The 24,489-nt window shown below is 46.0% G+C and overlaps 1 protein-coding gene and 4 non-coding genes across 5 annotated transcripts; 4 read left to right on the top strand and 1 right to left on the bottom strand.

The window, feature by feature from the left end:
• Positions 1 to 812: 812 nt before the first annotated feature.
• On the top strand, positions 813 to 885 carry TRNAR-ACG (transfer RNA arginine (anticodon ACG)). The gene has a single exon. It is a non-coding gene; the product is annotated as a tRNA-Arg (tRNA).
• Positions 886 to 4,816: 3,931 nt separating this feature from the next.
• Positions 4,817 to 4,889, top strand: TRNAR-ACG (transfer RNA arginine (anticodon ACG)). Its single transcript has one exon. It is a non-coding gene; the product is annotated as a tRNA-Arg (tRNA).
• Positions 4,890 to 7,096: 2,207 nt separating this feature from the next.
• TRNAR-ACG (transfer RNA arginine (anticodon ACG)) lies at positions 7,097 to 7,169 on the bottom strand. The gene has a single exon. It is a non-coding gene; the product is annotated as a tRNA-Arg (tRNA).
• A 1,698-nt stretch (positions 7,170 to 8,867) lies between these two features.
• TRNAW-CCA (transfer RNA tryptophan (anticodon CCA)) lies at positions 8,868 to 8,939 on the top strand. Its single transcript has one exon. It is a non-coding gene; the product is annotated as a tRNA-Trp (tRNA).
• A 14,305-nt stretch (positions 8,940 to 23,244) lies between these two features.
• Positions 23,245 to 23,895, top strand: LOC147529200 (gallinacin-10-like). The gene is made up of 2 exons (XM_086624081.1): positions 23,245 to 23,302; positions 23,759 to 23,895. Exons 1-2 carry the CDS (start codon positions 23,245 to 23,247, stop codon positions 23,893 to 23,895), a joined length of 195 nt encoding a protein of 64 aa, XP_086480207.1.
• Positions 23,896 to 24,489: the final 594 nt, after the last annotated feature.

Raw genomic sequence — 24,489 nt, 5'->3', positions numbered from 1 at the left:
TCCAGAGCTTTCCTTTCAGCAGGGGTATGTCATGGTGGGTGTCCAGCGACCTCATCAACAAGCTGAAGGAAGTGAAGTCTTCTCAGGAAAGTGCAAGAAGCTTCATGACTGCAGGCAGGCTCAGTCACTCCTGGGGGACATGGACTTACCAAACTCAGGCAATATTTGCCTGGGAGAGTAACATGGAGTGGTTCAGTAAGCCCAGGGGATTTCTGGATGGGGGTCAAGGACAATTATTTAGAGTAGGATTATAGAGACATGTTTCTGATGGAAAACATGATTTAAAAAAAAAAAAAAAAAGTAAGAAGGAGTATCTGGGGAGTTCTAATGTGGTCACCCTCACCTAAGAGCTCAGGTGAAGACTCTGGAATAAATACTCCTGAAAGCCTTACACAACTGAAGAAAGGATGTGATGATGACTGGGAACCGTAACCATGGATTCACCAAGAACAGACCACCTTTGGCCAGCGTGATAGCTTTCTTTGAAGAAAGGACTCCCTTGGTGGTCAAGAGGAGACCAAGTAACATCATTTATCTTGACTTTGGTTTACCTCTGGCAGGGTCTCCCAGACTTGTCCCTGTAGCAGGACACAGAGACAGAGCACCTAAGCTGAAGCACAAGGCGACTGGCAAAGCTGCTGGACCAGACGGCTGAGGGGGTTCCAATCAGTGGCTGGCAGTCCAGCTGACGTTCTTCACTGCTTGATGTTGGTGCTGGATGTTCTTTGATATCTTTGTGGTGAGCTCAAAGGATGTTCTACAGACCAAAGGACCCGGCTGGGTGGGTGGGCCATGAGGCTGATGAGGGGCTGGGGCCAGTGGCGCAATGGACAACGCGCCTGACTACGGATCAGGAGACTGCAGGTTCGACTCCTGCCTGGCTCGACACTTTTAGCCTGGGGCAGTTCCTTCTGCTCCCTCTTCGAGGACCTTCATTCTCCTGGCTGTAGCGCCTTCTGCAGGGCAAAAGTGCTCAGGTGTCTTCTTGCCCTGCAGGAAGGAAAGAATTCCTCCAGATCTTACAGTGGAGCTGGGCAAATCTTGCCTCATCACTCTGCTCTTCTCACTGCTGGCATCCCTTTATTCCCACTGATTACTCATGTCCCACACTGGGAATACTGCATCCAGCTTTGGGGACCACGTTACAAAGACATTGACCAGCTGGAACATGTCCAGTGGGGCGCTGTCAAAATGGCCTGGTGTTGGAGCATTCCCTGTACGAGAAGAAGCCATGGGAACTGGGTTTATTTGGCCTGGGAAAGAGGAGGTTTCAATGAGGACCTGATAACAACCTCTCAGTACCTGTGAGGAGGTTGTCGAGCCAGGCTCTTCACAGTATTTCATGATGAGAGGACGAGAGACAATAGGTATAAATTGAAATGAGAGGTTTGGCCAAATATGTGGGAAAAGTATTTTCCCAAATTTTTTTGATTGATGAAGGTGGGCAGGAGAGAGGGATAGAGGGAGCGAATGAAAAAGAGAGGGGGCTGTAACCAAGGCATTGGAACATGGAACAGGCTCAGCAGGTAAGTTTTCAGTTGGTACAAAAGGTGCTTGGCGGGTCCCAGGGAAAATGACCAAGGCAGGAGAGACATCTCACCTGCCCCGCTGGAGGCTCAGCTGCAGAGACCAGTTTATCAGGGCTGGGGTCAGCCCTGGGGCTCCTGGGAGCTGTAGTGGCCAGCTCCGAGGTGGTCCTCATGAGGTTCCCATGCCCACCACCCAGACTGGGTCCCTGCCTGGGGCTGCATCCCTCCATATCAGCCTTGTAGCACAAGGACAGCATGTCTGACTCCAGATCAGGAGCTTATGTGGTTGAATTGCAGCAGGGTAAGAGTTCTCCATTTCTGCAGTGTGCTGCTGGGGTGCTTCCTCCCCACATGTCAGGACTTTGCTTTTGTCCTCTCTGAGGTTCCTGTGAGCCCAAATCTCTTGCCTCACAAGGCCCCTCTGAAGACCAATCCTGCCCTCCAGCATATCAGCCTCTGCCCCGAGTTTGATGCTGTCCAGAAACTTGCTGAATGTTCACCCCATCCTACCAGGCAGGTAGATAGTGGAGACATTTAAGAGTATCAATATCAACACCTGCAAACTCCATTACTAATGAGACACTTGCTACATTGCCAACTGGTGATCCCAACATTGGGTCTGGTGGTCCAGCCAGGCTTTCATCCACCTTCTTAGCCTCCCATTCAGTCCATATCTTTGCAATCTGGCTACAAGGAAACTCTGAGGGACCTTATTTAAAACCTCACCTATGTCAAGATAAACGAGTGTTTCTTTCCCAGGTTCCAGCCAGGCAGGCAGCTGGGGAGGTCAGGCAGGATCTCAGTAAATCCATGCTGACAGTTTGCAACTATTTTTGTGTCTTTCATGTGCCCATTTTGCTCAACTGATTCCTAATTTGATCGTCCTCTGCCATGAATAACTCACTGCCATAGACTCTATTAGATAGCAAAAGGGACATAAAACTGAGAGCAGATCTCATCAATAAAGACAGAGGCAAAGAAGACATTGAGTACTTTGGCTTGCTCCATGTCTGTTGCTCTTTCCCTCGCTTGGTCAGAAGTGGTCCCACACTTTCTTTTATTTTTCTTTTGCTGCCAATGTGGTTCTAAAAGCTATTTTGTTGACCTTTCACATCCCTGCCAGTCTCAGTTCCAGATGAGCTTTGGTTTTCCTGTGTCAGCAGCTCGTTCTAGCCATCAGATTAGGGGAATGATTATCACCCTGTTAGACACTTGTGGGACCACATCTAGAATCTGTGTCCAGTTTTGGAATCTTCAGGACAAGAAAGACATTACAGACTGCATTATGCCCCAGAGATGGTGAACTAGATGAGAAAATTGTGGAATCCCTGATGAGGAATGACCTAGAAGGCTAGGTTTCTATAGTATGGAGAAGAGGTCAAGGAAGGATTACAATCTTGTTTTATGCTATGTGTGCCTACATAGAAAGTTGATCCTGATTTTTCTTGTGGGTGTGGAGAATGAAGCTCAACAAAAACAGAGTACATCTAGGAAAACATCTATTAGAGGAGAGGAAAAAAAATTTCACATATCAGAGGTCACACATTAGAACAAGATCCCAGAGAGGTTTTGGAGTTCCTATCCTTGGAGACATTCAAAGCTTGACTGTAAAAAGAAGAACAAATTTGGAAGACTTTTGTATTCTAAGCAGGGTGTTAGATCACCTGCCTTCCAAGGATGTTGTAAAATGGAATGTCTTCTATACATAACTAAAACCTCTTGCACCCTCCCCTACTCCCCTCACAAGGTGCATTCAGCGATGGGAAGCCCCCAGAGTTCCAGCAGGGCTGGAGCCAGTGGTGCAATGGACAACGTGCCTGACTACGGATCAGGAGATTGCAGGTTCAACTCCTGCCTGGCTTGGTATTTTCTTGCTCACAGTCTGGCTGTAGTATTGATGGTGACAGGGGCTCTTCTCCCTGGTGGACTGCCTCTGCCTGACGTTTCTCCCTTCTTGCTGGGTTTCTTGCACAGCAGAAACTTCCCTTGCATCAGGGGAGGCTTTGACTGGATGGATATGCTGCCAAAAACAATTTCACCATGAGGGCAGTAAATCAGTGAGAGAGGGTCCCAGAGAGGGGCTGTGGACTTTGCATCCTTGGAACTACTCAGAGTTCATGATGATCTGAGGGCTGGAACATCTCTCCTATGAGGTGACAGGCTCAGAGTTGGGGCTGTTCAGCCTGGAGAAGAGAAGGCTCCAGGGTGATATTATAGCAGCTATCCAGTACTTAAAGGGGGCCTACAGGAAAGCTGGAGAGGGACTTTTTACAAGGGCATGTAGTGATAAGACATGGGGCAATGGATTTAAACTGAAAGAGGGGAGATTAGATTGGATATAAGAAAAAAGATTTTCACTCAGAGGGTGGTGAGGCACTGGAAGAGGTTGCCCAGAGAAGTTGTAGATGCCCCATCTCTGGAAGTGTTCAAGGCCAGGTTGAATGAGGCTTTGGGCAACCTGATGTAGTGGAGGGTTTCCCTGCCCATGGCAGCGGGGTTGGAACTAGATAATCTTTGAGGTCCCTTCCAACCCTAACCATTCTATGATTCTATGATTCAAGCAGACAAGGCATTGATCTCAATGTCTCAAGTTGAGCAGAAATTTGGACTAGAGACCTCCATATGTTGTTTCCAACATGAGCCACCCTATTATTGAATGGGAAGTTCCTGCTTCCATGTTCTTTTGCTGCTCCATCCTACATTGGTAGGCTCATAGGCTTGTCATCACCCTTGTGGTACCTTCACCCTGCACCTGGCTTGCAGAAGCAAGGTCGAAGATGCCCATGTACAGCCTAGCCCAGACCAAGTGGCCATCAAGCAAGTTCTTGCTACCCACAGCTCACCTGCCCTGCCCTCTGTCATCAGGGGGAGGAAGTGGAGGACAAAACAGGTGGTCTTGGGCTGAGCTCATGCTTCATCTGGACACCACAGCTCCAGAGAGCCCTGGGCTGCTCCAAGCCCTGCGTTAGTTGAGTATTGTAGGCACACCTCCCATGGGGCACATGAGATGTCTCCTCCAACCCACCAGAGCAGCTGAGGGGTTGGAGGCCACCATTTGTCCTTTCTGCTGGGTATCCTTGTCAAGGGACTCAGCATAGGCACCACTTCTCCTGGGTGGTGAGGCCAGTGGGACCAATACTGACCTCTCCCCCATAGGTGAGTAAGGCAGAGCTGTCATGGGTCAGGCAGGAGGGAGCTAGGTGAGGTCTTGCCACTTCCCTTTGACCACCAACACACCCAGGTGGTACAGAAAGGACAATGAGGGCACCAGATGGGACCATGGGCCAGGGCCAGTGGCGCAATGGACAACGTGCCTGACTACGGATCAGGAGACTGCAGGTTCGACTCCTGCCTGGCTCACCCTGAAACTGCCTGGCTGTCTTGGATGTGATAAGGAGCAGTTGTCTTCATTAATTCCATCCCCTTCCAGGCTTTTTGTTTATTTCTCAGGTGTCAGCACCACAGGAGCATCATTTTGCAACACACTGCATCAAAGCTGCAAGCGTGCCACTTGCTTCAAGAGCCACCAACTCCTCAAGTCCTTTTAGGCCTGGCCTGCTGACTTCCTAGACTGCTAGGTGGTAAGATTGCTCCTGAGGTCTTTGAGTGTGTGTTTTCCTTGTAAGCCCTTGTGCTGATCTCCTCTCTGTCTTCCTGAGCACTACTGAGTGAAAGCTCCCTGAAGCCTCACTAGTAACTGTGGGTAAGGGGTGGGTGAATGGAAAATGGTCTAAGACATTGAGCTTGAAAGGTTGTGGTCAAGGGCTGGAAGCACAAATGGTGGTCAACTGCTCCTAGTGCTCCTCAGGGGTCAATGCTGACAGTGATACTGTTGAACATCTTCATTGACATTCTCAGTAATGGGATAAAATGAATCCTATGTGCATTCATGGATGACATCAGTGAAGATGGGAGCAGCCGACACTGGCAGGGACAGCTGTCATTCAGAGTGACCTGGCCAGGGTGAAGGAAGTTCAGCAGAGGCAAACACAACATCCCGCATCTGGGATGGGATAACCCCATGCAGCACTATGGGCTGGGGGCAACTGTCAGGAAAATAGCTATGCAGAAAGGGGTGTAGAGGGTCCTGGACAGCAACAACTTGAACAAGAGTCAGCAATGTGCCCTTGCACCCATGAAGGCCAGCTGCAGGCTGGGCTCTCCTACCAAGAACATAGCCACCAGCTCAAGAGGAAGGATTGTTGGTCTCCATCCAGCACTTCTGAGACCACCAGACAAGAACAGAGGGAGCACCCACCAACCATGGTCCTGGGCAAAACAGACTCGGCTTAAAACAAAACAATTTATTAACAGTTGCTTAAAAAGGACAAAGGGAAACATAACCGGTTACTTGAGAGGAGAAAGAGAAAACAAGGCCAGATCTTAAAAGCAACACCTCCCCGTCCTCCTTTCTTTTTGTTCCCAGCTCTACCTTCCCCCCAGTGGCGCAGGGGGACAGGGAATGGGGGAGTGCAGGTCGGTTCATCCATGTTGTTACTGCCACACCTTTCTTAAAGGAAGAGGAGTCCTTACACCATTTTCCCTTGCTCCAATGGATCCCCTGCTCATGAGGAAAATCCACAAACTTCTCCAGTGTGAGTCCTACCCGTAGGACGCAATCTTTCTCCATCGGATTGCTCCAGTGTGAGCTTTACCACAGTCTCGGATTCTTAGGGAGTTGTGGCCACTCGCTTTGGTGTGGGTCGTCCCACAGGCTTTAGATGCCTCACTACCTCGTCGTGCATCCTATGCTCCATTATTAACAGTTACTCGTCGTGCATCCCATGCTCCATGACCTTTCTCAGGCTCAGGCATCTCTTCCCCGACGTGGGCTTCTCCACGGGCCGCGAGTGGGTCTCTGCTCCATCGAGCCCATCTTGGCTGCAGGGGGGCCGCCTGCCGTCTCGCCACCGGTTGCAAGGGAAATAGTTCTGGCATACCTCATCCTGCTCCATCTTCACTGACCTGGTGTCGGTGTGGCCGTTTCTCTCAGCTCTCAGTCCTCTCTGGGTGAATTCGGCCCAGCAGCCACCCCAGGAGTGGGGCTCTCCCCGAATTCCCCAAGTGGCTCCGTCGCCGCCATCTTGAGCGGGTGGCGCCGGCCCAGAGTGGGTAGTCGCCCGGCCAGGAGGCCAAGGAACAAGGGCAGTGCCCTCCTCCCTTCTTCTTGCTCCTGGGCAAAAGCACCTTCTCCTATTCCTTTGTCCCAACTTAAATAGGGCAATTTGCAGAGGCGCCAATGATTGGCTCAACCCCAAGGGGGATGGGAGTCCGATCTAGTGGCACAGGGAGCAAATCCCCTCTCCTGCCACCAGAACCCCCTCCCCCACATCAAACTATCACAGGCATCTTCATTCATCTGTGGGATTTGCTGTGGTGCCCTTGGCTGTGATGTGGGCCCCAGCTCTGTCCATTTTGGAGGGCATAGTTCTACCTCTATCCTTCCTTCAGGGCAAGAAGACACCTGAGCACTTTTGTCCTGCAGAAGGCCTCAAGGAGGGATGACAGCCAGGAGAATGAAGGTCCTCGAAGAGGGAGCAGAAGGAACTGCCCCAGGCTAAAAGTGTCGAGCCAGGCAGGAGTCGAACCTGCAGTCTCCTGATCCGTAGTCAGGCGCGTTGTCCATTGCGCCACTGGCCCCAGCCCCTCATCAGCCTCATGGCCCACCCACCCAGCCGGGTCCTTTGGTCTGTAGAACATCCTTTGGGCTCACCACAAAGATATCAAAGAACATCCAGCACAACATCAAGCAGTGAAGAATGTCAGCTGGACTGCCAGCCACTGACTGGAACCCCCTCAACCGCCTGGTCCAGCAGCTTTGCCAGTCGCCTTGTGCTTCAGCTTAGGTGCTCTGTCTCTGTGTCCTGCTACAGGGACAAGTCTGGGAGACTCTGCCAGAGGTAAACCAAAGTCAAGATAAATGATGCTCCTTGGTCTCCTCTTGACCACCAAGGGAGTCCTTTCTTCAAAGAAAGCTATCACGCTGGCCAAAGGTGGTCTGTTCTTGGTGAATCCATGGTTACGGTTCCCAGTCATCATCACATCCTTTCTTCAGTTGTGTAAGGCTTTCAGGAGTATTTATTCCAGAGTCTTCACCTGAGCTCTTAGGTGAGGGTGACCACATTAGAACTCCCCAGATACTCCTTCTTACTTTTTTTTTTTTTTTTTAAATCATGTTTTCCATCAGAAACATGTCTCTATTTCTATAATCCTACCCTAAATAATTGTCCTTGACCCCAGATACTCCTTCCTAATGTTCCCAAAAAAACTTTTCATGTTTTTCATCAGAAACCTCTCCCTACTATCATAATCTTTCACTGAGTAATTAATTGCCCTTGACCTCCTCCAGAAGTCCCCTGTACTGACTGTACCGCCTCATTACCCTCCCAGACAAATATTGCCTGAGTTTGGTAAGTCTATGTCCCTCAGGAGTGACTGAGCCTGCAGTCATGAAGCTTCGTGCACTTTCCTGAGGAAGACTTCACTTCCTTCAGCTTATTGACGAGGCAAACTGTGGCAGATGTCCACCGCAACACCCTTGTGCATTGGCCTCCTCTCTGGCCTCCAGACCAGCCCCAAAGAAAAGCAGAAGCTATATAGAAGGTGGGCAATGGATACCTTCTGATCTGGAGTCAGATGCACTGCCCTTGCACCACGAGATCAGGATGAGGAGGTGTGGTTTCCTGGCATGGACTCCAGCCATGTATGGGGGATATTGTCTCCATGGGGACCACTCCAGGGTTGTCCAGGCAACCCACATAGAAGGACTATGGGAGGTGGAGAGGACGGGGCCATCCCTTAAGAAGACAACATCCAAGTCCTGCCCACAGTGTGGTAACGAGGCTGGAGAGCAAAAGCCCAGGGAGGCATGGGGTGAGGTGTAGAGGGAACAAGATGGGTCCAGAGTATGCAGAAGCAGCTGAACTCAAAGCATACTCCATCCTCCTGTTGGGGAGAAGGTGACTTCAGAAAAGCCGTGCTAAAGGCATGAGGGTCCCTCCTGCCATAAGACTTGAGGTGGTACCACCTCAAGGATGCCACCTTGCATCGGCCAGACAAGTGGGCCCTCTCTCCTAGAGGGGTGGTGGGCCTCACCCACCACCTGGAAAAGGTGTTTCTTCTGGAAGAAACCCTACTGAGCTGTTCTGGGCAATGATTGTGTTTAGGCCTTCCTTCTCTGAGGTACCTCATTTAGAGCCCTCCATGTAGGCTTAGCAAGGCAGCCAGCAAAGATGCGCCTACTCCTTTGTCAGATGAATCAAAAGTGTCCTTCCTTCAAAGAACAGCTCACAGCCATAAAGTCTGGGATGACATTTTGGCATTACAGCAGCCAGCTGTGACCTCGTGGCGCAATGGTAGCGCGTCTGACTCCAGATCAGAAGGCTGTGTGTTCAAATCACACCGGGGTCAGGGTGTCCCACCTCTGTGGGGTAGCACTGTGAAATGGGCTACTCATGGGCAACTTGTTTTTGCTCTCCCAATCTGCACCCTACAGTCCTGGTGAAGGGCAGTAAGTGAGCCGCAGCAGAGTGGCCTTTCCTTGCTGGACCGGTGTCAGGAAGTATCTGGATGTCTTCAGCCTTCCTTTGTCCTATATCTACAAAGGAGACAGGATTAGTGAACATCCCAGGTGTGGCTCCACATCTGAGTACCACTTGTCTTGGTCCCAGTCCCCTTCCAGAAGGGCAAGGGCATCTGACTCCAGGCAAGGACTTCTACGAAAAGCCCAGCCTGTAGTCTCTTGATCCATAGCAGGACACGTTACAAACAGCAGCACTGGACATTGCAAGACCAGCACTCTATGGCAACATGTTCTCTTGTTGCAATTTGTGAGGTTTTGCCTCCTGTTTTAGCACTGTACTCTTTGAGAAAAGTCTGCGTCCATCTACTCTATGCCCTGCTGTTAGGTGGTTGGTAAGACCCCTTTCCACATTCTTCCTCGGGTTCAATAAACCAAATTCTTTCTAGATCTCCTGCCATATCAAGTACCCAAGGCCCCCACCACCCTGGTGGCTTCCACTGGACTTGCTTAACTATATCAATGTCATTTTGTTGATTCTGTTGAAACACCTGGCTATGGGGAAGCGAAACTCAGCTATCAGGACTAGTCATCAGAACCTTTAACTTTCTACTTGCTCTTTTCCTGGTCACCCATGCGTTTCTTGGTAAGATGAACAGAGGCGATGGAGAGCTGTGAAAAAAAAGAGACTTGAAGCTATAGGAATGACTTTACATGTGTCATAGTTCATTAAAAGTCATCAAACTCTTTAAAAGGACCTTTAAAGGTGAATTTTAAAAGACATAAATAGAAGGCATAATGAAAAGAGACGATGGAGTGATGAGATACTCACACCAGGGGTGCACCCCTCACAACAAGTCCAGGCTGCTATGCCTGTGCCAGAATCAGGCTTTTAGGAGGAAGAAAAGTCTCACAGTTCTGCATCTTGCACACAGAGGAGGACATTGATCCAAAAATCCGTGAGAACAACACAAGTGTGGGACTCACTTAACAAGGCAGCCTTGAGCTCACATCTCCAAACAACGTAGGTATGTTCCTGACGTTTAGACAATGGCTGAATGGTGATATCTGAACATAGTACTGGACTAACATCTTCAGAAGCTCATGTAGACACCCAAATATTATTTAGCCAGTCAGGAAGATCAGCTAAGGGTATCTGGTAGATGGAGTGTCTCCAAAAGGTCATTTCCAAGGATTCATGGGTGGTGCGATTGCACATGGGCTTTGACAATGCTGCTGGCCTTACAGTGCAAGGGGCTTAATCTACCTGGACACAGGCTGTCCTGTCCAGCCACTCAGCCCTGGAAGACCCCTTTCTGCCCATAGTTTGCCTGACACCATCCACAAGTGTCTTGGGGGATGGAGACAAAGGGAAAAATAGACAACCTCTGGGCTCAGACCATCCACAGCGAGGCATCACAGCTCTAGAGAGCCCTTAGGGTCCAGCCCTAAGCTTGACATTGCCTGGGAATCACAGCCACAGACAGAAAGCAGAGGAAACTGATGAACCAAGGAGGGCAACGTCCTTCAGGGTGCTTCCACTGTTCCTAACCCTGTACCAAAAAACTAAGTGTAGATCCTCCTGTGATTCCCATTCTCACTTATCTGATAAACATGGAACTAAGGGCTCCTATCCCATAGAATCATATTTGGATTGGAAGAGACCTTCAAGATCATCTAGTCCAATCTCCCTGCCATGGACAGGAACACCTTCCACTACACCAGGTTGCTCAAAGCCTCATCCAACCTGGCCTTGAACACTTCCAGGGATGGGGCAGCCACAACTTCTCTGGGCAATCTGTGCCAGCGCTTCACCACCCTCAGAGGGAAGAATTTCTTCCTTAGATCTGATCTAAGGCCACAAAGGGCTACAAAGAAGGGCCATGAAGATGATCCAGGGGCTGGAGCATCTCTGCTACGAGGACAGGTTGCGGGAGCTGGGATTGTTCAGCCTTGAAAAGAGAAGACTTCGAGGGGACCTAATAGCTGCCTTCCAATACCTGAAGGGAACTTACAGGAAGGCTGAGGAGGGACTTTTTACAAGTGTGTCCACTGATAGGACAAGGGGAAATGGGTTTATGTTGAAGGAGAACAGATTTAGATTAGATCTTAGGAAGAAATTCTTCAGTACGAGGGTGGTAAGACTTGGGAATAAATTGCCCAGAGAAGTTGCGGCTGCTCCCTCCCTGGAGGTGTTCAAGGCCAGGTTGGACGGAGCCTTGAGTAGCCTGATCTAGTTGAGAGGCGTCCCTGCCCATGACAGGGAGGTTGGATTAGATGATCTCTAAGGTCCCTTCCAGCCTATGCCGTTCTATGATTCTATGATCTAAATCTCCCTTCTTTCAGTTTAAATCTGTTACCCCTTACCCTATCACTACATACTTTGTAAAAACTTCTTCTCCAGCTTTCTTGTAGGCCCCCTTTAAGTACTGGAAGGCTTCTAAAAGGTGTCCCCAGAGTCTTCTCCATGGCCCAAAACTCCTGGTGTATCACCAATGGGTTGAGTGAACAGAGGATTTCGTCGGTGGCTGTACTCCAGATGTCACTCCCTCACTGTTGTTTAATATCCTTGGGTCTTCTAAAAACAAATAAACAAGGGAAGCATCCAAAGGCAAGGGAGATGTCTCCTGACTTTGGACCAAATGCACATAGTTGTGACATGGGGAAAAACATTCCAGCTGGAATCTGTACATAGAACCATAGAATCATAGAATGGTTTGGTTTGAGAGGGACCTTAAAGAACATGGCAAATCCAATACATGCTGAGTGCATTCACTCAGCTGTGACCGCTGATGAACCAGGACTGAGATTTATACCACCACTCCGTCTCTGTAATGTGATTTTCAGTTCCTTTATTTCTCTGAATAGAAAGAAACTCAGGTGTTTCCTTTTGCAGAACTTCCACAGCTGAAAAACCCCCCATATAGTACCGGTTGCTAGGTGCTTTTGCTGGGAGTGCTAGCACGCTCTTGAAAGAACGGTATCTGCTAGGAAGTATTAATCTGGTATACTTCTGGTTAGAAGTATTATTTTCATTGCAATCAATAGGAACAGTTTCTACATTGCATAAAAAGCACTGAGATTTACAACTATTCTTACTCTTCGATGGGCTGGACTTTTAAGACTTTTAAATTTTTTTTTTTTTTAAAAAAAAAAAAGCAGGAGTGACTTGAGTCACAAGATAGGCAAGAGGCGGCTGGTGATGAGATTTGGTCAAGGGGACAGTTTACCAGGCAGCAGAACTTGATGTCTGCCAGGCAAAGGAAGTTGTCACAAGTTATTTCATAACCAAATTATTTAATAATCTTAAGACTCTTTGAATTTTTCTAGTTAAAACACTCTACCTTGCATAAACAAGGAAATTTTTGAGGCCGTGTCAGACAGGAAAGTGTGAGAGAGAAAGGCTTAAAAATATTCCATGAAATTATAAATCCTTGAAACAAATGCTGTTTCAAATAAATCTTTATTTTCCAATGAAAATCGAGTTTTCAGAAAATTGTGATCAGTCCTATTGATGTCCATTATACAAAACAGTTTACTCTAAATATTGACATACAATGAGCTTGACCAGAAGAAGACATGAAGCCTGTGAATGCAAGGCCAACTTTCCTGAGTTGGGACCGCTACTCACAGCACTAGATTAGGTCCAGCTCTGAGTTTTCTGTGTCTAGTGAAAATAATTACAGATACTTTAAATATATTGTCAGGCAATTAAATTTTTTTCTGGCTGTCTAAGCAGCTGTGCCAGTCCTGTGTCACTGGGCTACACTCACTTCTAGCACGATCCCATGCCAGCACTGAAAGTTGAAGTTTCATTTTCATTTTCCTTCACCCTGTTGACTCAAGGATCAGTACCTAAGTTGAGGACAAGGTCACATCTCCCTGTTAGTGATCAAGGCAAGGTCCTTTTTGTTCTGCTGGACCTTTTTTAAGGATAAAGATCCTCCTGTTTGTGGAGGAAGGCGAACTACTAGGCACTGGTGCCAATAATAAGGTCTTTAGCCTCTTTTTCCCTCAGTATCTGAGTCATTGATGAAGCTGCTGCTGGAGAAGTGATGGAGTCTATCAAAATCTAAATCCCAAGCTTTGGATCTCTTGTTTTCTCTCATCAGGCCTATCCCTGGAGGCTTTCATCCCTACATCTAAGGCTAACCCCTACCTTAGTGCAGAGCAGGATGGACGTGCCAGGGCTGTGACTGCCAGTGTTCCATGAGGTGCCTCAATCTTCAGCATGTGAATGAATTTTTGTAAATATCTTCAGCAATGACATGGAAAAAGAAGCAAAGAGCGAAATCTCCAGGTTTGCATTTTTTATTTCGGATATTTAAAAGCTGTGCCAGTTGCAAGGATCTTTATAAAATGGACTGAGTGGGAAAATAATGATAGAAGTGCTTCAGTACGCCACATCTAGGGGAAAAATAACCCAGACTGTCACTTGGACTGGCAGTTACAACCCAGGAGAGATATCTTGACATTTGCAGACTGCAAACTTGTCAACCTTGCTGCCATGGGAGGCTGTGAAGGCAGGCAGGACCAGCAAGGTCAAAAAGGTCTGGACATAGATGGTCCAAGAGGGCATTGCTGTGTTCTTATGTTATAACGTGAGGTCAAGATTGCCACAGCAGAGAGTTGTTGAGGATCATTTCTTTCTCAATATGTATTTTAGTGATAGCATGTGGCTGATATGAGGAGGCAGAAGGGCTTTCAGATAGTACACTGATATCTTTAAAATCAGACCATAAACCAGATGGTTTGAGATGGATTATCAGCCAAAACATCCACAAGAAATATTTCTTTGGAATGACTTCAGGGCAAAACAACAATAAAAAGGACTCAAAGCAATTTCTTATATCTACCTCTGTTGCAATCCCCAAAGCTGAAAACACACACACATATACACACTCTCTCATGGTTCAACCTTTCTCTTAGATATTTTTTTCTGAGCCAAAGTTGTCTAACATTTTCTTAATCCACTGTTTCAATCAAATCTTCTAATCTCTTTGTGACACCAGGTTCAAGACTTGCATTCATAATGATTTTTTTAATCCTCTTTTTGCTATTTTTCACTTGTTTTTCCAGGTGCAGATCCAGGATATACTCCTGAGTGAATATCAAGTTGTGTCCTTAGCAGCTGGATGAACATCTGAACAAAGTTCAAAAGACTTAGACAAAGCACAAGGACTATCCTTGTGTGCAGACACCAGTGCTAATAGTGAGATGTAAACGAGTAAATTTTTTAAATGAATAAATGTCTAAATAAGACATATACAAGAAGAGCTCATCAGTTTGAAGGTAACTGTTCTTCTAGTAGTAATCCTTGCTCTATCACAGTTCATTGAGTTTTCAAAGGCCCAGAAGTGTGCCAGATGTTTCATGCTTTACGTTTGCAGTGAAGAAGTCACGATATGAATTTCTCCCAAGAAAGAAAGTGACAACATGGAGCTGGAGCATATGGCCCAGCTCGGCACATCATTCCCCTTCTGCCACAGCTGACAGAGGAATAATACCAAAGAATCCTTTTCCTTACAGCATCTCAGATGTATCGGCATCCCTTGGGACACAGAGCATTGTCACCATTCACACATTAATTCTTACAATACCTATGGGAAGGAAGGGAGAGGAAACCTTCTGCTGGTTTTACCAACATAAGGACGGAAAGACTTTCTTGGGTACAGGTTGTTGAAGCAAGGAATCAAATTTGCATCTTTGGAGGCTCCACATATGACTCACCATACCAAGCCTAAAAGGCTCTGCCTTGACCAACCTTCTGTGAGATCTTAGACAAGTCATCTGGTATGAAAGTTAGGAAAGATTTTGCAGAGTCATTTCACATATACTCCAGGGTCCTGTCTTTTGCAGCGATCCAGATGTCCACAGAAAAGATTAAGAAAAAGACAGGCAGAGCTTCATATTTTACTTGATATTCTCTCTGAGCTTCCCACTGACACTTACTTCCAGAAATGGGATGGGTTTGTGTGTTTACCACCTTTCCAGAGTTTTCCTGGGCATTTTCATCATCATTTTCAAATATATAAACTGACAGAAAGAGGATTGTAAGCAATCTTTCTCATTAATCAGGAGAGAAAAGGACATGCAGATGATGGTGCCAGAGTAGCTCAGATACTACTTCTGTCGCTATCCCAGATAATTTAAATTTACTGTAAGCATCAATTAGTTGCACAATTACCCAGCAAGGCAAGTTCAGCTGCCACTGAACCATGTGCAATACCTTAACAAGACTCAGCAGATTGCTGGCTGTTCTCCCCTCATCTACCTGCTTCAGTCTGTGCCTCTATTTCCCTTTCCAGTTGGTTACTTCCGACTAGGGAAGGGCTTGTCCGGGTACCAATAGGGTACAACAGGGACTACCAAATTCCAGTGCAAAGGAAATCATGATTAACAAGGTATATTAAAAAAAAATAAAATCTATAGAAATCTCACTGTTCCAGCCTACAGCATATTTAGTTATGTGTTTATATCAGGAAAAAAAGCAAAATCCACTGTTTATCCATTTCCCCAGCAGGGTGAGGTCCTTACTTTATACAGTTGAAGAAAGGCAGAGGGAAAGTCTAGCAGACCTTCTCACCTTGCTATTATCAGTACAATTTTCTTGGATGCCTGATCTCATGACCATGTTGCTGTCTCAGCACATCCTTTTTACAAGGTTTGTACCAGTGGAAGATGGACGACTTCTTCTTAGTCTTTCATCCGTGGAAAATAAACCAAACTTTCTTTTCTTTGTATGAACATTTCCCTGGGATTTTGCCACTTATTTAAGAACAGAAGCTGCCTGCTGAATAGGATTTGGTCCCACAGCTTGCTTGCTTCCTTCCTTTATGCTTCTGAGATTTTAAGTCATATTCCTGTACTCAGAACTAAACCTGCAACTAAATCACTGCACAAAACCTATGTCCTTTATACTGGTGAAATGGCTGAACAAAAAAAAACCCTGTTTTAATCAAAAAGGCCAATTAGTTGGTAGGGAAAAAGTGAGAGATTTCACTTGTGATTGCAACAGCTTTGATCCAAATAATATACTGCAACTGGTGAGTGTTTTGGGGCAGGAGGAGTGAATGCAGAGGAAGGAGAGAGAAAGACTCTATCTACATTTTCCTATGAGAACATCCATAACAAAGTTCCCCAAGGCAGAATCACATCTCTGCTGGCAAGTCAACCAGTGTAGGACAAAGGTACAGGATCATGGCTCTGTACTATCAAGCTTGTATCACCAATGTGGGCACAGTTTGGACCTGGGCCTACTAGCACCAACCCAAACTGTCCCTGGGCACAGCTGGGGCTTGGCATGGGCCAGGGACCATTCCCAGTACACAGTTTTAATTCAGCCACCTTGTTCTGGGGAGTGAAAGAGTTTAACAGTATGGATGTGGCCGACCATCCTAGTTGCCTTAGGAATGATCCTCATCACGTTTAGTTGCATCATTGACACAACTCTCCTTCCCATTCTTCCTCTGGCAACCTCTGTCTGACCCACTATTGGACTGGCTCCACTGTCACCCATCACAAGACTCCATCAGCACATGGGAAGGTATACCAGAATAACTTTTGGCATATCAGAATTTCCCTGTTCATCATCTGTCCTTCTGCCTCAACCGAATGGAAGGAGTTAGACAGAAAACTCAGATTTTAAGGCCAAATATATACTTCTTCACAATAAGTTTCAGATCTGCCTAGGCAGCCCAGAGAACTGTGCCTTGCAGTTCTTACCTGATGGTGATCAGTGATCCATGGGTCTTGCCTGTGAAGACGTGACACATTTTCGCAATATAAGGAGTCAGACTTTTTGATACATGTTTCTAATTCCTTACCGAGGCCAAACCTTTACGTGTGCTCTGTGTACCAACATCCACAAAACCATACACAGTGCCCTCTGAAGGGCTTGAGATAAAGGTGATGGGTGGGTGAAACTGGGTTTTACACCCCCAGCAAAGACATGGGTGTGAAAACTGTACAGAGGACTCTTGAGAAATGCAGCCCATAATACTGCTAGCAAGTCTTGGCCTTTCCAAAGGTCATTTGCCTGGCAGTGTCTGGCTCATTACCCAGGAGGAATTCCACCCTAGGTCGGGGAGGTTGAGGTGCTGCCATCAAAGGCGTGGTATCCCAGCAAAGTCATGCACGGGGGAGCGGGAGCTATTAACCGTGGGTGGCTCTGTGGAGACCTTTATGCAAAAAGCTGGAAGTGACTCTCTTAGCTGCTGTGGGGTTGAGTCCCTGCAATTGGCCTTGAGCATTTTGTCAACTTCAGCAGATGAAAATCAGATTGACTTATGCCCTATCAGTGCGTCTGTGAACAAGAGGGTTCAAAAATTAACAACTCAATGGCTTCGTTTTCCTCTTTCAGGCTGGCCTCGGCAGAGGCTGCAGAATCAGTCCTGCTCCCAGCTAAGACGGCACCAAGCCTCATTCCCCAGCATGGGGCCAGTGTGGTGGAGAACACAGTCCATGGATGGCGAGATGAACTAAGAGAGCAGATTTACAAGGTGCATTTGCATTTACACCTGATAGATGTTTATCTATCCTTATCCTCAGGGAAGTATTTAAGGGACAGAGACAGTAGATACCAAGGAGACGCTTAGGGTCCTGTCTCTGACCTCTAAGAAACGACTTAGTCACATATTGAGGTGTTTCCAATCCACAAAGGGCACAGTTCCAGCAAGAAAACTAACTGAAACTTGTCTTAAACTAGAAATTGGGAAGCAAATATTTTGGCGATGAGGGCACAAGGAAAGAGCTCTTGGTCCCCAGCCAGGTGCTGCTTCTTCTGTTTCCATCCCCAGCCCTGAAGCCCACCAGGTGGTAGAAAGTAAATACTGCAGCCCCTGCATGCATTACACAACTGGAAAATGATTATGTCATGGTTTACATAGCCAGGTTTTACCTGTGATATTGACCTCTGAAGATATGAGCTGCTTTCCAGGGGGCTAGAATAAAGTAATTAAGTAAATTGGAGTAGTTTATTATAAGGAAAGGAGATGGTTGCTTGAACACTTGGTTAAAGGCTTATTTGCAATTGATGCAAAATCAGACAAATATGAATACCCGTAAAGTGATTAGTTGCAAATACAGACTGGAAAGTTATACTTCTGTAATAGCAAACATGCCTTTCTCTAGTCCCTGAGATCTTATGGTTTGATGTGACCATACCCATATCATGCACTGTCTTAGCCTCCAAAACAAGGTGGCCACATCAGACTGCTTACTGGAACAGTTTCTAGCCAGGGCTAATCATTCAAACATCCCAGGAATTTTTGACAGAGTGCTAGTAGAGGACAAATCTGCCACAGCTGTTCTAATAATTTAATATTACGGATGACCAGTTTTCAGTGATCACATCCTCACACTATTTAATCTGTTTGTACAGACACAGAAAGGTCATCTGAATCACTGTTCAGACTCTGCTAACTGTATTAGCTGCAACTCGATAGGTTATAGAATCATAGAATCATAGAATCCTTTAGGTTGGAAAAGACATTAAGATTATCAAGTCCAACCATTAACCTACCACTGCCAAGTCCACCACTAGACCATGTCCCTCAGTACTGCATCTACACAACTTTTAAGTACCTCTGGGGATGGTGGCTCAACTTCTTCCCTGGGCAGCCCGTTTCAATGCTGTATCAGACACAATGGACTTGTCCATTACACATGAAAACAAGCATCCATATGCAAATGAAGGTCAATGCCACACTGACCTGTCTGATATATATGACTCCAATTCTTGTGGCTGCAACATTATCAGCTTCTTGCCTAACAAGAGCCAATGAAGCTCCAGTGATTTTACTTTTGATTATGATGTTGCCAAAGTCAGCAGAAATCTACCTGATACACCATTGGAGTAGTCATTTTTGTGCTGCACAGAGGCAAGCATTTAGACGCTGCTCACTGTCTAACGAAACGCTTCTGGTGTTTTAGTTGGCCATCAACTGCATGGTAAGTCTTAAAAATTAAAGCTTCTGTGATATTTCATATGATACCATCCACACAGAAGCCTCAGCCCCTTCCAGGCAAAGCATCACTCTAGCATCATTAGCTCTGGTGGACATATCAAGAAACTCATCATGCAGGACCAGAACAGTACTGGTCTTTTCTCCATGACATACAGGAGATCCTGCCTCCCAGGCTTCATCTTAGAAACTGATTATTATTGCTTCTCATCCTCATGTCTACAAAGGAATCTTCCTTCTGCATGGGCTTTAGAGGCGCAGAGGACATTGCATCTGTATGTCAATTTTCAGTGTTTTCATGTAAAAGTCTGTTTGATGTTGACTCACTGTATGGATTGCAACATGAGGACACATGCAACTGAGATCAAAGCAACCAAGGGTAGGTAATAATTGATGAGATTTCCAGACCTCAGCATTGCAGCATCTCTGAACCTTATGGGCACAGGGGCTCTCCAGCCTCCTCTTGTGCCTTTTCAGTATCACACATCAGGATTCATTAACTGCTCTGCTGTACTTTTCTTCCTCTAAAAAGTTTAAGAAGTTTCTCTAATAAAGGACCATCATAGCTTCCACAAGCACAGTGAGGACTAATGAAAGAACAGAGGTAAAACATGCCTTGTGGTCTTTGCTTTGAGCCTTGTACACCCATTTAGCCCATGTGAAATCATAGGATCACAGAATCATAGAATGTTTGGGGTTGGAAAGGACCTTCAAGATCATTTAGTTTCAAGCCCCCTGCTATGGGCAGGGACACCTTCCACTACATCAGGTTGTTCAAAGCCTCATCCAACCCAGCCTTGAACACCTCCAGGGATGGCGCAGCCACAGCTTCTCTGGGCAACCTGTTCCAGTGCCTCACCACCCTCAGAGGGAAGAATTTCTTCCTTAGATCTAATCCTCATCCAACCTGGCTTTGAACACTTCCAGGGATGGGGCATCCATAACTTTTCTGGGCAACCTGTTCCAGTGCCTCACCACCCTCAGAGGGAAGAATTTCTTCCTTAGATCTAATTGAAATGTCCCTTCTTTCAATTTAAAGCCATTATCCCATATCACTACATGCCCTTGCAAAATCCAGCTTTCTTGTAGACTCCCTTTAGGTCCTGGAAGGCTGCTAGAAGGTCTCCCCAGAGCCTTGTCTTCTCCAGGCTTCACAACCTCAACTCTCATAGCCTGTCTGCATAGGAGAAGTGCTCCAGCCCTCAGATCATCTTTGTGGTGACATAAAACACTCTACTGACAAGTCACATGTGGGAGTATTTTGCACAGAGCAAAATGTATCTATTAGAGGATTTCCACTAATATAGCTCCATGGATGAAGCAACGTCAGTCCTCATGTTCCCATTTTCATTGTGCCCTTAGCAAGACGATGCCAAAGGGGTGGCAAGTTAATAAATGGACATGACAGTGGTCAAGACTACAAATGGATTTGCAGTGTGATTGGTCTGAGCTGCTCCTTCCCTGAACTGTGCGTGATATGTCTATATGTCAAGAGATGTAATATGCATTGGAGAAGCAGGTTGGATGCCAGCTTTGCCTGTAGTGATCCAGACAGAGGTGCAAAGAGTGCATATCTCTGATCACCGTGTATCTACAGTCAGCCATGGAAGAGAAACACCCTAATACACTGCAAAGGAAAGAGCGCTAAATTTGGTTAACATTGATTTCCCACATAGAAAACTGTCAAAGATGACTAGCAAGCTACAAAAGTAGGAATACTTGTATGTGTTTGTTAAAATTGCCCTGTGTGTACATGGTTATGATGATAAAATGATTATAAGATTTCAGTCTATGTTCTTTTATCTTGTTTGCTAAGCCTTGGAAGCATCAGACAAAGGGCACAATTGAGGAACGTATTATTATCATAATTAATTAACTTATTGTTAAAATTAAATTTATATTGGTAAAATTAAATGCCTTTTGAGTGTCACGTGTGTCTTCCCTTTCTCTCTTTTGCTACCAGTATTCTCACGGAATCTCTAATGTCTTATTTGCATTGCAGTATTCTTGCACAAGGTTTTAAGTCAAGTCCCCCCAACACCTGTTTGCTTAGAGAGCTTGTTATCTCTATTGGGTAGGTACCTGCAAGTCCTGGAGTTCCCAGCTCATGTCTGGAAGCTAACATTCAACAGAGATCTCCAGAACTCCTCCCCAGCCCTGACTACCTTGAGACACAGCTCCACACACGCACTGTCATGTTCCAGTTTCACGTCACTGCTGTGCTGTACGGATTGCCCTGTTCCTCGGGTGTTTTATACAAGTTTGTCCTGGTTTTCAGCAAGCAGCTTGCACCTGCCTTTATTTTTGTTAGGAGCCAAAGTCATGGAATTTTCTTGTTGCACTGACATTTTCAGGGTGCCCATGCTTGCAGGGCTTAAAGTGTCGCTCAGTTTCCTAGAGGGCTGCTTTCCTTCTGCGAGAAATAAGGTTGTTCAGCAAAATCTGTGAATGCTATGGAAATTTGCATCACTGAAATTTAAACAATTTGACCCTGATCATAGATTTATTCTGTTCCATAGGTGAGAAACAGTACATCCCTGAAAGCAAGCGAAGCTGGTTTGAATACTGTGTGTGATAGCAAAGAGTAGTCACCACCTTCCCCAGTGCCACGTTCTGATTGTATGTGGGGAAAACATGACTCCTCTTTAACATGAGCTTCTTTAAGAAGCAATGAGTGCTCAACAAACACACTTTTGTTTGCAAAACGTCGCAACACCATTATCCTGTCTACATGAAAGGCAGGTGGAGAAAACTCACATTTCAATGGGTCTTCATAAAAACAAAAGGGTTTTGTTTCCTGGTTTCTTCATGTTCATGTTGCAGGTCAGGTGTTTGTCTCTCTGTCAGGGTGTCCCACTCCCTGAAAGAGAAAAGAGTGACAATTCAGTTCTCCTCTCCATTAGAAATGGGGAAAGCTGAAGACTTGCTAGAAAAAAAAGAAATAATTTCTAAGGCAAGGGTACAAAAAAGGACATTCTGGAGCATTTGGCGTTTCCTGGTTAATCAGATTTTATGGGCGGAAGAGAGAAATCAGTATTTCTCTTACTGTTATTTGCTGCATAAACACTTAGGTTACTCATCTAGTTGCTACTTTCTCGGCCACTTAAGCTTGCCTGTTAGTATGTAGATTAAACATAACCATCAGTAATGTTTTCATCCTATGAATAATTCTTAGAACAAAAATACCATTAACTCCCAGTTAAATATAATAAGTGAAGTAATAAGGAAGCAAACCACTGAACCAGAAAGCCAGATCTAGGAACAGCAGAAACACCTGGGCTTCGACAGAAATTAACCTGTTTATTATGTGTGAGGGTATTTGGGCAAAGGGAGGATTCCCATGGGTGCACAGCTGTTGCAGTTGTTTGAAATCTACAAGCCCAGGATTTTGTAAAGAAGAGCCTTCAGTGCTTTGATCCCCTAATCAATACTTCTCAGAAAATACACAGTCACAGGGATCATGCTCTGAAGCGAAGCCCAAGAAGATACTGCACTTTGAGGTGTTATGTCTGCCTAGATTCTTATGGAATCAGCCCATTCTCCCAACCTTTTGGGGCAATATGAGAGGAAACAAAAGGAGATGTCAAAAACTGGTAAAAATGCAAAGCACTCAAGTTGGGATGTGAGTGAGAATGAAAGAAGGGAGAGACCTCTGCAGTGGGTGAGGATGTCCTGAAACCCGTTTAAAAAGTGACAAAGCAAAGTTGCATCATCTCTGATGTTTCCCAATGCTTTCCTCTACCTTTGACATCATCTGCCCAGTGACAGGGATGGACAGACGGAAACGAAATGTTATGTGACTTGTCAGTGAGCGATGGATCCAGGGTCAGCAGTGGGACTAGACTCCAATGGTGGCTGACTCCCAAGCCCTCTGCCTGACCCGTGCCCATGCCTGTGTTGGAAACAGGTCTCCGACATCCATGCGAATTGGAGCTCAGCTGATGGTCACGTCATATAACCGCCATGGTCAGTGGAAATTCACCCTCAGGGATTGCAACATGTTCGCTGCACGTTTCATTGCAACTTGCGATAAGGGGGATAACCAGTCTGCTTTCCAGAAGGTTGGTTGCAGTTACTCATTGACAAAGCACTCAGCCGTCAAACTTGCACAATCCCACAGGCCCTATAAATACCAGGTGCCTTTCCTAGCCTCTTCCTCAAACAAACTCCATCCTCCATCGGCCTTTCAGGCAATTTGCAGGAGCACACAGTCTACAAACAACTGGCAGCCATGAGGATCCTCTACTTGCTCTTTGCTGTTGTCTTCCTTCTCTTCCAGGCTGCTCCAGGTGAGAAGCAAAGTAAATCCTACGAAGAACAAAAGGGCTTGTAAGCAGAAGTGTGTTTTTTTCATCATAGGATGAAAAAAGCAACCATCACCTGTCAGGCAAAAACTGATGCTGTTGGGATGGTGCTATGCAGTGGATGGGGCCAAGAATGTAGAATCATAGAATGGTTTTGGTTGGAAGGGACCTTGAAGGTCATCTAGTTCCAACTCTCCTGCCATGGGCAGGGACACCCTCCATTACACCAGCTTGCTCAAAGCCTCATCCAGCCTGGACTTGAACACTTCCAGGGATGGGGCAGCCACAACTTCTCTGGGCAACCTGTGCCACTGCCTCACCACCCTCATCTGTGCTCATGTTGGCACTCTCCCTAAAAAAGCAACATATGATCTATTGCATATTTATTCTTCATAATTTTAGACTGAAAACTGAGATTTTAACATCTCCCACTTCCTACAGGTTCTGCAGATCCTCTTTTTGCTGACACCGCAGAGTGCAGGACCCAGGGAAATTTCTGCCGTGCTGGGACATGCCCACCCACCTTCGAGGTCTCGGGGTCGTGCCATGGGGGGCTGCTGAAATGTTGTTCAAAGTAAGTGCCGCAGGACTGAAGGGCATCAGAGGGCATTATTGTCCTGCCATTTTATCTATGGTTTCTTTGAATAATATGCACAACCCCATAAGGCTTGCAGGGCAGCCATTTCTGAGAAAGTCCAGATGGAGGATGAACATGTATACATCACAGATGTGTGTTTAAGGAGACAATTCATTTTGATGGAAGCTATGTATGAAAGCAAAAGTTCAGGAGGGTCAAATTTTTCTAAAATTCAATATTTTTCACTTTATTTTGAATTTTGATGGGTGAAATAAAATTTTTTCAAGAAAATATTAGGAAAATATCTCACAATATTTTCACCCATCAGGGGAAACAATGTCTCCTCCCTTCCTCTGTTCTTTTTAGTTCCAAAATGACCTAGAAAAATCAATTTTAAAGGAGGAAAACCGTCCACAGAACTCTGCTTCTCATTCTCTTTCCATGTCTCCTTCCTTCCACCACTGTGCAGCTCATAGAAAGGTGAAGAACAGTGAACTTGTTAATGACTGGAGACAACTGAGTGTGCATTTCACTTCTGACTGTGGAGACCAGTTTCTAATAATGTTTGGTGTTTCCCTGGCAGCAAGATTTTTTC

Source organism: Tauraco erythrolophus, chromosome 2, assembly GCF_009769465.1.
Source record: "Tauraco erythrolophus isolate bTauEry1 chromosome 2, bTauEry1.pri, whole genome shotgun sequence".
Classification (NCBI taxonomy): domain Eukaryota; kingdom Metazoa; phylum Chordata; class Aves; order Musophagiformes; family Musophagidae; genus Tauraco; species Tauraco erythrolophus.
Note: the sequence above shows the minus strand (reverse complement) of the source record. Positions and strands in the feature narration are given on the sequence as shown.